Source organism: Merops nubicus, unplaced genomic scaffold (assembly GCF_000691845.1).
Source record: "Merops nubicus isolate BGI_N331 unplaced genomic scaffold, ASM69184v1 scaffold830, whole genome shotgun sequence".
Lineage (NCBI taxonomy): Eukaryota > Metazoa > Chordata > Aves > Coraciiformes > Meropidae > Merops > Merops nubicus.
Genome location: NW_008584594.1, coordinates 66,557 through 78,443, shown reverse-complemented (window position 1 = coordinate 78,443; position 11,887 = coordinate 66,557). Strand labels below are relative to the sequence as shown.

Genomic DNA, 11,887 nt, shown 5'->3' with positions numbered 1-11,887 from the left:
CGGGACTTGGCGGGGGGCTGCCCCCTCTGCGCTTCAGTCCGGGGCGAGAAAGTTCCTGCGAGTCCCCCGACGGTGCAGTGGTATTAGACCTCAAGCAGCCATGAAATTTCCTCGGTAAAATCAGCGGGGTCAGAGCATTAGCCGTAAACTCTTTAAGGGATTTGCATAAAACTGTTTGGGAAGAATTTCCCGACGCTAAAACAACTTCAGGGCAAGCGAGGGACCTGCTTTTTTCTTTTTCGTTTTTCTTTTCTTTTCCTTTTAAATTTTTTGTTTCCCCTCTAAGATATGGCAGTGAGGGCAATCTGATTTTATTATTTGTGGTTTCTTTTTACCAAGGGTGTTTTGACTGACGAAGTTCCAAGTATTTTCCAGAAATAAACCCCTTTGGTTAAATGTAGGACGCTTCTGCTAGAAACGCTTTGCAAAGCCCCATTGTTACTAACGTTGTCATAAAACAATCGTTTAAGCAAACGTTTCTGATACAGTTGCCCTCTGAGCGACTTAAGAGGGAAAAGAAAGATGCTTATCTCTTGCCCTAACTTTTTTGCCCTCTACAAGAAGCTGTAGTGCTGTGATCGATAAATGAGCATCCATACAATGACTTTTCTTCTTCTTCTTTTTTTCTGGTGGTGGATTCCCCGTGGTCAGGTTTCCAGGCAGACTCAAGCGCAGGATTCCTACCATGATAAAGGCAGAGAGCACCCCGAGGAAGGTGAGAAGCTCACGGTCCTGTCTTGCAATATTGTCCCACTTAGTCCCCCTGTGAACCTTTGCACGGTCCTCAGCCTGGAGCTTGGTTTCTTTGGGGAAACATAAATTTAGTGCCTTTGAGGAAGAGAGATGCCAGAGTGCTTTCAAAGCACATTTAGAAAGGAGATGAATGTGCAGCATGTTTATCTTGAGTGACCAAATGGTATTTCAGTTGTTTAGAAACTGATAAGTAGGCCAAATGGATCTTCGTTGAAGAAATAACTATTTTTAGGATATCAGCTTAAACACATCTATCTCTTCACTCATAGAGTGCCGCTGAGTTGTGTGTGTGCAGAAACTCTGGGCTTTTTTCCCCATAGCCAAAGTCTGTCACTTTTATCTCCTCTTCCAAATCTAAGCATGAGGCATGAGCAGAGCCTTTTTTTTTTTTTTTTTTATACCGGCTGGTTAATTTTGATTGAGGAGGACAGAGGAAATAACAGAGTTCATTGAATATCACTTAAGAAGCTGGACACGTGTGAAAAGAATGTGTGCTGTGAAGGATTGGAGATTATGTTTAAAATAAAATGCTTATCACCACAAATCAACCAAGTCATAAATTCCATATAAAGACAGGCATAGTTCAGTCCTGGTACTTTCCAGGACTCTGTGGCTATCATCCTCCAAACTGGTCATTAAACAGCCTAAAAGCAACAACGTCCATGTTTGTAGCATTTTGGCAGTGAGGGGGAGGAGGTCAGCTCCGTACGGTTTTCTTTTCAGCCTTGCATCTTCATAAAAGCTCATCTTTGAGTACTGTCACTGCCAAGGGTCATATAGGTGGGAGAACTGTTCATGCCCCTTTGCGGGACCTGGACACAAATTCTCTATTTTCTTACAAAATAGCCTCCCTCAGCAGGCTTCCCTCTTGACTTTCTTGCCATCTGTGTTCAACAGCCCTCCCACCACCCCCAAATCATTAGGGTCGCCTTCCAAGTCAGCCCCTGCCCTCCAGTTGTTGCCGGTGAGTGTGGCCAGGCTGAATTGTTCACTGCACACAGTGGCTCAGTGAGAGAAGGAAATTATTCTATCTAGTTATCACCGCCCTGCTCCTCCCTTTCCTAACAATGATGTTGTAAATCCATACCGGCAATACTTCTGAATCCACAAATCCTAGAGGGATGTATACAATGGAGAAAAACTGCTACTTGAGAACTGTGATGTCATTGCTGATGTTTCTGTCTTGATTTGAACAGGGACTAGCAAAATAAATTGGTTACTCTGAGGCTATTCTCTGTTTTAAAGATAAACTCCTCACTGAGAGTACTTGCTCCTTTAAGAATTAACTCTTGTTAAAAAAAAATGTTGTTACAAATTGCTGCAGACCACTTTCTGTCAGAGGTAATTTCCATGAGTAAGGAAACGTTTGCATGCAGAATGTTTTTATGAATGCACAGTACCTGTTTAAGTGCTCTAACTTAGGAGAAATACGTATGTGGGGAATAATGTAATCTTTGTTTCCTCTTTGGCAGGAAAGCATCCAGACAGTGGCTTATACAGCAAGGGACCATCATATTCTGGTTATTCTGGGTATATCATGATGCCAAATATGAATAACGACCCGTACATGCCTAATGGATCTCTGTCACCACCCATCCCCAGAACAGTGAGTTATCTCTTCCAAAGACCAGTTTTGGCGAGTTGGGTTTCCTCCTGTTCCTCCTGCAGTGCACGTTCATGCTGGGTTTTTTTGGGTAGCTCCAGTTACGGTGAAGGTTGCGTGCCTGCTGTTCAGAGCCTCCATCCAGTGGAGTCTGAGAGCTCTCAGAGGCGTTGTTTGTGACTGTGGTGGAGAAGCTGAGATTAACATCTGTGGTGCCTGACGTCCTTTGAACAGGGCTGGGGGCTTTGCGGAGGGAGCCTTGGAGGGAGCCTTGGTTTACTGCTGTAGGATAATGTATGGCAGGGTGATGTAAATGCTGTCTTTGTAGTAACTGGGAAGGATGTGAATTTTCTGACTTTAACTCTTCGTTTGTTGAGGAGAATGGAGGGCTGGAAGCAGAGCTGCTAAGTTGCTTGTCATTAAGATGGATTCTTTTTTTGTCTTCAGATGTGGCATTGCTCTTTGCTGACTGATATTTATTTCTGCCATCAGTTGCTCTGCATGAAGGCTTTATGTATCTAGCAGTATTGCCTTGAAGCATACTCTGTATCTTCAGCCACAAATTGTGAAATGGTTGTTTAGGAATTAATGTCAACCGTGATGCAGTAGTTAGTTTTCCTTTATGTTTTTGTGGGTACTGATTCTTCCAGGTTGGTCCGTCTGTTTCCGTTGGTGTAGATGCACGTTTGATGGAATTTTGATGTACTTTCAACTTTGGCTAGTCAATTCCCATTCATTTTTGTAAGCCTCCTGGTATACGTGTGGTCCGATGGAAAGGCAACGTAAAAAGGAGCAGTGGAAATTACATGAGTAGAACTGGAATGGAGTGGGAAATAAATCTGATGTATTCCTCCTGCTGCTGCAGTTGTGTGTGCTGTGATACGGGAAGTTGGATACTGTTATTTCTCTGTTACAGAGCAGTTTTCCTTCTTAGTGGCTCTTAGATTCTTACTTGGCGGTCTTTGTCAAACAACTGCCATTGTTTGGCTCACCCACATTCTTGATTTTTCTTCAGGGTTGTGGCTTTTGACTTCAAAAACAAAAAAGAGGGGCCCTAATCTGTACTGGTAATTTGACAGTAGCGAAGCGTGTTAAATTAGTGGATGTTCAGATTCAGAATGATAGGGCAGTCGGGTACTAGGAAACACACAGGTCTGCCCTTTTTATATGCCACCATTTGTGTTTGAATGATGCAAAATCTCGTGCAATATATTGCTCCAGGTGTTTTTCTGGGGGGGTTTTCTTTGTTTGTTTGTTTTGGGGTTGTTTTTTTGTTTTTGTTTTTGTTTTTTTTTGGTATATAAATTACAGTTCGGGGGCCTATAGTCGTTTAGGGTGAGGCACGATGACCATGATCTGTTTCTATTTTTTGTTGTAAACACTGCTCTACTGAAAACCCTGTTTGGATATATTGTGGGGGAAAGGATGAATCTTCTCCAGAGGGCACAAACTTGCCACTCTGAGGACTGGCAAGCTTTCTTTCCCCCCACTTTCCCATGCTACCTTCCTGAGAAAATCCATAGTGCTGGTGCAAGGTTTGGAACAACAAAATCCAGTTTAATTATTCACTGAGGATTTTCTTGGAATAGGCATGCCATGGGGCTGCTGCTCCTTACTGATCAGGCACCGATGTCCTCAGAATATCGGCTTCTTGTGGATGTTGTCTGCTTGCTCAGGTACTTGAGGAACTGTCCTACGAGGTTGGAGGGGAGGAGGAGGGGAAATACATCTGCTTTCTAATTGTAAAGCTGCCTGCCCAACATCTGAGGGACTAATTTAGTTCAGCGTTGCTCTTGCATGTTAGAGCAGCCCCACTATTTCGGTAAAATAGTGCTGTAGCAGGACTGCGATGTTGACATAAGTCTGGAGTTCTTTCAGTTTAACCACAAGGCTACACGCTTGAGTTATTAAATAATTTTTTTGTTGTTGTTTAATTGAACTATAATCTTTGTTAGTCTCCTAACTGACAGCTGGGTTTTAATGCGCGGGAGATCAAAACGCCACATCCAGGAGATGACACGCTCGTTCAAACCATGGCTAGCCACGGCTCCAGCGCCGGGCCCTGCTGCCTCTTCACCTTCACGGGGTGCCAACCGCCACCCCAAGGTTTCCTCTTGCTCCTCTCAAAGAGGGGACGAGCCGGGGCTGGGGAGCCAGGAGCGGCCGAGATCAGCATGCTCTGGAGGTGGAGATCTCCCCTGGGGTGTCAGTCCCCGGCCATTTGTGGTGGAGCAGCCCTGCGGTGTGTACCTGCGCCCTGACATTTGCATGACAAAGCCGCTTCTTGTTGATGCATCTGTTGCCTGGAGGTGTTAGGCAGGATTAAAAAGCCTCCCTGAGGCGCTGAATCTTTTTTTCTGCTTTGGAAGGACCCGGTTGCCTGCCTGTAAACCGTCCAGGGGATGCACCCCCGGGGGGGACGCAGCCAGACCCAGGACGGGGACCATCTCTGATGCTTGCCAAGCCAGGGCACACAGAGCAAAGCTTTATTAGAATGGGAGAAAAAGTTGCTTTCACCAACATATATAAGAAAAAAAGTATCTTTTTTTTTTTCTTAAAAAAAAAAAAAAAAGCAAAAGCTTTATATTTTTGCTTTGTAAAATTAAGAATGTCAATCTATGGTCAGACACAACACGTCTAACAAGCCTTAAAAGAACGAAACAAACTGTAATTTGAGTGCAGCTTTTCGAGGGAAGGAAGCACATGAGGAGGTTTTAAAATCTTTCAAAATCTGGTTTTAGAGTGGTCTCATCTTTCCCATTCTCTCTTTCTTTTTTTCTTTTTTCTTTTTTCTTTTTTTTTTTTTATTAATTTTATTTTCAAGTGCCAACAGATTTGCCTTTTACAAGTTGTATTTGTAGGAGCAGGAGAGTGTTAATTACAAGTTCAGGTACAAGCTTCAAGCTTCACACCGCAGTACATATTCTTATCAGATAGCTGTGTGAGTGAAAAAGCAAAGCAGTTGGTTTGGGTGGCTGCAGGAGAAATGGCATGTGATGGTACTAAAACCGCAGTAACACCTGGTGAATGTTCATCCTGTGTGCTTGAGATAGCTTTTGGTGGTTTCTCAGCATCGTGGGGGTACTGGATGGGAGACAGAGACAGCTGTTTGTTTTCTAACGTGTGTGGGTTTTTTCTAACTTTTTCATTAGCAAGACTAGTTTTGGGGTACCGAACCTTTCTTGCTGTGTGATGGGAACCTGGGGACAAAGGAGGTAACTGAAGAAGGATCATTTCTCTGTGTCTTAAAGTCATCCAGAAAATCATTTTGCCTTTGTTCCTCCTTCTTTGCTAATGAGCTGAACTTTCTTTGGGAAGATAGAGGATTGCTGCAACCTCCCTTTTGTCTGTTCTTATCTGTTCTCGGGGTCTGAGTTTATTTCTTTGTGGCTAAACTGTCTCTTTGTAGCAGCTGGAGGTGTTAAATAGGTTGGAGGATACAATCTATAAACACCTTACAGCAACCTGCAAAACACAGCATAACCATTTGAAAATAATTAGGAACTGCTAAGAGAGTCTGGACACAAGAAACAATGTTTATACGCAGAACCTCCCTACCCTGCCCAAGTTTTGGATGTTCCTTATGTGCTTCTGCGTGGCAAGGGGTGTGGAGACAGCTCCTGCCTTGAGGAGCTAACATCCCAGGAGATATTGTTCAGATAATATGGTCAGGATGAAGGATAAGGGTAGAAATATCAAGAATGAGTGGCTGCAGAACCTCAGCAAGAGGGTTTTGTTTCCCTACCTGCAACTTTCTGTCTTTCTGAAAGCAGGCCAATTCACTTGCTTGTGGGGAATTTTTGGAACCCTAAGGGGAACATACAGGAGCTGCAAAAGGACATGAACCTGCTTTTTCATAATATTGTCTTTTCCTGAGAGTTTTCTTCTGCTGACTGTGCAATTGTAGGCACATGCTGCTAGGAACTGCAGTCAGCTGAAAGCTCCCTGGCCCAGTATGAAATGGGTTTTGTAGCACGGATGTTTGGACTCAGCTCCTGCTCCCATATCATCCATCAGAAAGCTTTGCACTAATTCCCAAGTTGGCATTGGAGCAGGATGCTCCGAGGGCCATAAGCAGCTGTGGTCCTGTTGCATGTCTTTCGTCCCCCTGCAATCCCGGACCCATGCCTGAGGAAATGAGTTGCACGGGCAACCGAGGGCTCAATAAGCTGGAGCTGCTCACCCAGCACTGAGGCTTTGCTGCTTCACCCTGCGTGGTGCATGTCTTCTCAATGAAGTCAAAATGATGCTGATTAGATCCTTAAAAAAGTGGAGGTTAGATGCAGAGGAGCAAAAGCCTTCCAATCTGTGGTAGCAGAACTTGCTGGAGTTTATTCAGGTTTGCACAGGGAGGAATTTTAGCACTATTTGCTGAGGGACTCAGCGAGTTGTGCCAAATGCCAGCACAGGGGGAGAAGAGGAATCTGCTCAGAGCTAATAGAGGGACCTCACTGCTGCAAAACACGTCTGTCAGCTGCTCTGACTCAAGCGTCACAGCTGATCAGTCAAAGATACGAACCACGTCTCAGTGAAACGCAAATCTGACCCATGAATGGTTGTGGGCTGAGTTTTGGTGGTGCTTTCATTTTCCCCTTTAGTGAAATGAATTCTCCACTTGGAAAAGGAGGCAGAAGAAGTTACTGCTGTGCCTCTAGGTTGGCCTTTGTCTGAGGCTGGATCTGGCTGCTCGTGATAAGATCCAGCATGATCCAGGCAGAGTCTTACGTACAGATGTCCATCATTAGTGTGGTCTTTAGGCACATACTGGTAAAGAAAACAGCCTTTCTGCTTTTGTGCCTTTCTCCTTGTCAGGGTGATGCAACTAGCAAAGCTAATTGTGAATGGGCAAGGGGGAAAGAAAATGTTCTCTGACGTCTCAGTCCAGAGGCAGCAATTGTGTGTACGTGGCTTCAATGGAGGCGTAATCAAAAACCCCACCCACTACAAATCATCAAAGCTGGAGCTTTTGTATATCAATATATGTATATGTTTATGCCCTAATTCTCCTTTTTTCAATATACCTAGAAGCTAATGCAACATCAACTGTAAACGGTGGAGCTGCTGCTTACATCTGAAGGCAGTTTAAAAGCAAAATGTCATTCCTGTTGTTTTGGGGGTTTGCCACCTCTTCTCCAACTTAATCTCAGCCTAGAAAAAATGTTAATAAGAATAGCTTGTTACAGGCTGCAAGTGCCGGGGAGGATATGGCTCAAGAAGAAAGCCTGAAGCTCCACACGTTCAGGCATCAAAGGAGGAAAAGACTTTTTCCAGATACTTGCAGTGCTGCATGACTGCAGGCATTGAAAAGCCTGGGTATCGCAGGCCTGGCTCCTCCCGAGTACTTAACTTCTGTTTATAGTTAGGGAAAACTCCTGATATGGGAAGGAAATAACCCACACAAAAGCATTTTACTGCTGCTGTAATATTCCTGAAGTCCTATTAGAGGGATGTGCTTTTTTTTCACTAGTGGTAAAACACTGTGTCTCTCAGAAGAAGACAGATATGCAAGAGTCTGCTTTAATACACAAAGCACTGAACATTTTGCAGCCTGAGGTCTGTGTGTTGTGTGGCCTGCTGTGATCTCCTGGTTGCTGTCACACAGTCTGACACCAATCCACCAGGTGGCTGGTCGTGGAGAGAGATTGCCATAAGCTGGGTGGTTTGTGGGTCCCTGACCTGGTGGAGGCAGGTTGTTCTCACATGTGTCCTCCCCACTGCTGCAGGGGAGCCACGTGCTGTGATGCTCCAGCAGTATGTACGTGACTCCCATTTACCCCAAACTGCACCCATCCTGTCTAGGAGGCATTTATCTCTAAGCTGGTTTTGGCTGTAAATCATGGTTGGCGTGAAGACCATTCTCATCTGGCTGTTGAGTTTGCTCCTTTCTTGCAGGACGCTCGGGGGGAGGCATCACAGCTGCTTGGTGTGCTGCTCCTGCCCAGGCTGCTGGGGATTAGTGTCTCTGTCACTCCAGCCCTTCATAAGCATTAGATTCACTTAAGAAAATTGCATTCAGAATAACTTAATCTAGCAACCCAATGGCTTCTATTTTGAGACTTGGATCTGGTGGATATGTTTATTTAGTTTGGGTTTCCCACTTCAAAGGAATCTGTCCTCTCAGCAAGAAAGTGATTGAGCACTTAAATAAAAATGTATTCATTGAATCTTTTGGACTGAGCTAAAAGTGCAGTAGGGAGTTAACGTGTGCGCCAACTGTGCTAATCAGCCAGGGATTGCCTGTTGTTCTAAAGGGGAGGAGAAGTGGTCCAAACTCCCTGAGGGGAAGTGGCATGACTTCCCCTGGCTTCTGACAGTGGTGTTGCTCTCTGATGCTCCAATTTGACATGAAGGGCCTAGAATACCTTCACCTGTGATCTTCAAAGATGCTGAATCCCTTGTGTAGAAGAGCATTCGCATGGAGCTGAAAGGTCGACTCAATGTTTGTTTATTTTCTTTAAGTGGCTGTGGGTACAGATGAAGTTGAGGTGTAAAGTCAATAGGATGTGCTTAGTCAGCAAAAATTACAAGTGTGAAGTTACGAGGCTTTGCCTGAATATATATAAAAATGCCTTAAAAAGTTAGCATACTGCTGTCACCAGCTGTAGCACATAAACCAGCAAGTCTCTTTGGTTCGGAGTTATTAGGCAAGCCAGAGAGCAGTTGTTAATTCCCAAAGGTGTCTGCCTATCCAGGCGCTTTCAGTACTCTAGTCCTGTACTTCAAACAGTGCCACACAAATCAGCAGGCAGGTCTGCTTCTCCCAGGCCAATGCATGAGGCAGAGGTCCCATGGGAAAGGCCCATGATTGTGTCATTTGCCACAAAATACCTTCTGAAAATGCTGTTTCTTTGAACAAAGCTGATAGCAGCTCATCTTCCCCCTTGGCAAACTTGAACAGAGCTCTGGGCAGGGATGGAGGGGTTATGCAGAGAAAACCAGTCTGGAAATGATCTGATCCATCACATACATCCAGAAAATCAGGGAAAGGGAACATGGGGTTTTGTTAGGCGGTTTTGTTGGATCAGAGGTGGAGAATGGTGAGCTCTAAAAACCTATTCCCACAAGACCTGCATTTCTGGGTTAGGGTCCTAGTGACACCGGCTGCTTAGAGCTCTGTCTCAGTAATTGGTCACTTAGCTGTGCTATAAGGCTCTCTTTCTTCAATTCTCTGCCTCTTTCTGTATTTCAAAACTGCATCAGAGATTTATCTTTGTGACTGTCTGTTGTCTCTCCGCAGTGTTGGGATATCTTCTTGCCTTGATCTTTCTTCATTCCCCCCAAATCTTGCATTGGCAAGCTTTATCTAGCATAAAAAAAAAGTACAATAGGGAGGTGATGATTAAAGGTGTCAGCGCTTGTCAAATACAGACTGCACTTGGGGAGAAGGCCTTTTCCCTGGCTATGTGCTAAACTGTGTCCAGATAAACTGTGTCCAGCAGTGCAAATGTGTTTACTTTGTTAAAACGCCCCAACACAGCGATTTGTTTAGGGTCTGTAGTTTCTAAAGTTTGACTGCTGCTGTACCAGGTTTAGGAAGCTGCAGTTACGGGTGGTAATTGTGGGTTTGGTTGCGCTCTATCCCCCTGCTCCCAGTCCTGCACTGCCTTCATCGCAGTTTCATGTAACTCCTGAGTACACCCCCGGTGAGCAAGGTTCCCACCACCGACCAGCATTACATCCCCCATAGCCATGCCACAAAATGGCACTGCAGCACATCTTCCCACCACGCGGCTCTCCAGGATAGCTCTTACCAAGTGGCTTCCTTCTCACAACCATGCCCTCTCCTCGATTTTGGGTTTGTGACAGCTTGTTTCATCGTGTAACCTGGTCAGCAGCTTTTGTGTTTCCTAAACCAAAGAAACACTTGTTATGGAAAAGTTGAGGTAAAGCAGAACAGCCGGGCTCGACACAGTGCAGGCACCCCTCTGAACTGGGGGAGGCTCTTTCTCCCCTCAATATCTGCACATGAATTAGCCCCTGTGAAGAGTGAAAATTGTCCCTGGGTTCTCTCAACTATAAACACACGTGGAAGTTCAGACTCCTGAGGAGCTTTTGGGAGCAGGTGGGTGACGGTCAGGTGTCAGAGCCCGGGGTGGTGGGGCAGGCTGCAGCGTGCCCGGGTCCCCTCCAGGCTGCTGGAGATCCATACGGAAAGGAAAAGTGGCCTCACTGAGCTGATGCTGAGAGAGCTTCTGAGGATGTGGAGGAAATAAGCCATATATCGAACGTACTAAAATGCATTTTGAAAAGCATAAGCAATTAAAATAATTTACCTTCAAGTATGATTCTTGTTTCGCTGCCCTCCGACACCAGCATGCTGGGTTGTGTTTGTGTCTGTTCTTTCCTGCCTAATTTCCTCCTGCATACAATCGAAGTGCAGCTTAAAAGAGTAAGTTTGAACTGAGCACATTGGATTTGGAAAATTTGTTGCTCAAACCCTTTTGTCTCGCACATTATTTCATGTCTTAAATACCTTTGGTACGGGAAGAAAAGGAAGCTGTGCAGGATTTAAAGGAAAAGGAAATAAAACCTCAAAAAGCTTAGCTCTTAAGTGTGTGGATTTTTCTGGTTTTGTTGAGACTTTTTTTTTCCTCTCTCAGTTATTTTGAGGATATTTCTAAGATAATGGTACAGGAGTCATGTTTTAGATGTAAATCTTCAGAAGGAAAACTTGGAATAGGAGAACCACAAAAAAAATGTTAATTTATTAGGCAGCTCCCCAGACTGTTTGACATAACTATTGCAAATAAGTTTTTTTTTTCAGACTGGCAACCACTAAGCTTCTTAGCAGAGTGACCTGTAAAAGACAAATTCATACTTTCTAATAAGGACATATTAAGAGACTCTAGGAGAGTGGTCAAAATACTGTTTTCCTTGAGACTTCTTTTATTTCTAGGGTTCTCCCAGAACAACTTGTCTAGAAAGCTTTCTCTCTTTGTTTGAAACTTTAAATCCTTCCTTTTCTTCCTCTTTCTTTCCAGGAGTATGTGTGTAACTGAGAATATTAAAAGTTAATGGGGCAGAACAGTAAATATTCAGTTGGGAGATGTGGTTTAACCTACTGTGTTTGGGGCACAGGCAGACTTTTTAGGAGATTCCAGAGGGAGTTTTGTGGAACTTGTCTTCCAGCTCTAACTCCAGGTCTGCAGGTAAATACATTCGGTTAGTCAAACAGTTGTGATCACTGCACAAAAAAATGCTCTCCTTCATTAAATGAGTCTTTCTGACCAACATCTGCTGGATAATAGCATTTTTTCAGGTTCAGTCAGCAGAAGAGTCTGCAAGTGGGTCTTAAATTTCTCTTCTGGAGGTGGCGTTTCACAGCCCAGGAGCCCATAGCTCACAAGTCAGATGTGGGCCTTTCACGGATTACCTTCACCCCTTCTCCTCTGCTGGGCTCAGTAGGTTCTCCCAGGAGGGGATGGCTGGTTAAGACAGTGCCTGAGGTTTGAGCCTAGGGGGTTAAGCCAGGACTGGGAGAGCTGCTTGTAGAAAGAAAAGTGCCGATGGTATGTTATAGCTGTTTCGGGG

The 11,887-nt window shown here is 44.6% G+C and overlaps 1 protein-coding gene across 1 annotated transcript in view; it reads left to right on the top strand.

Moving 5' to 3' along the window:
- Nucleotides 1–522: 522 nt before the first annotated feature.
- LEF1 (lymphoid enhancer-binding factor 1) overlaps nt 523–11,887 on the top strand; it is a 70,999-nt gene continuing 59,634 nt past the window's right edge. Inside the window, 2 exon segments of the mRNA XM_008944548.1 lie at nt 523–715; nt 2,226–2,359. Coding sequence (XP_008942796.1) covers nt 523–715; nt 2,226–2,359 — 327 coding nt within the window.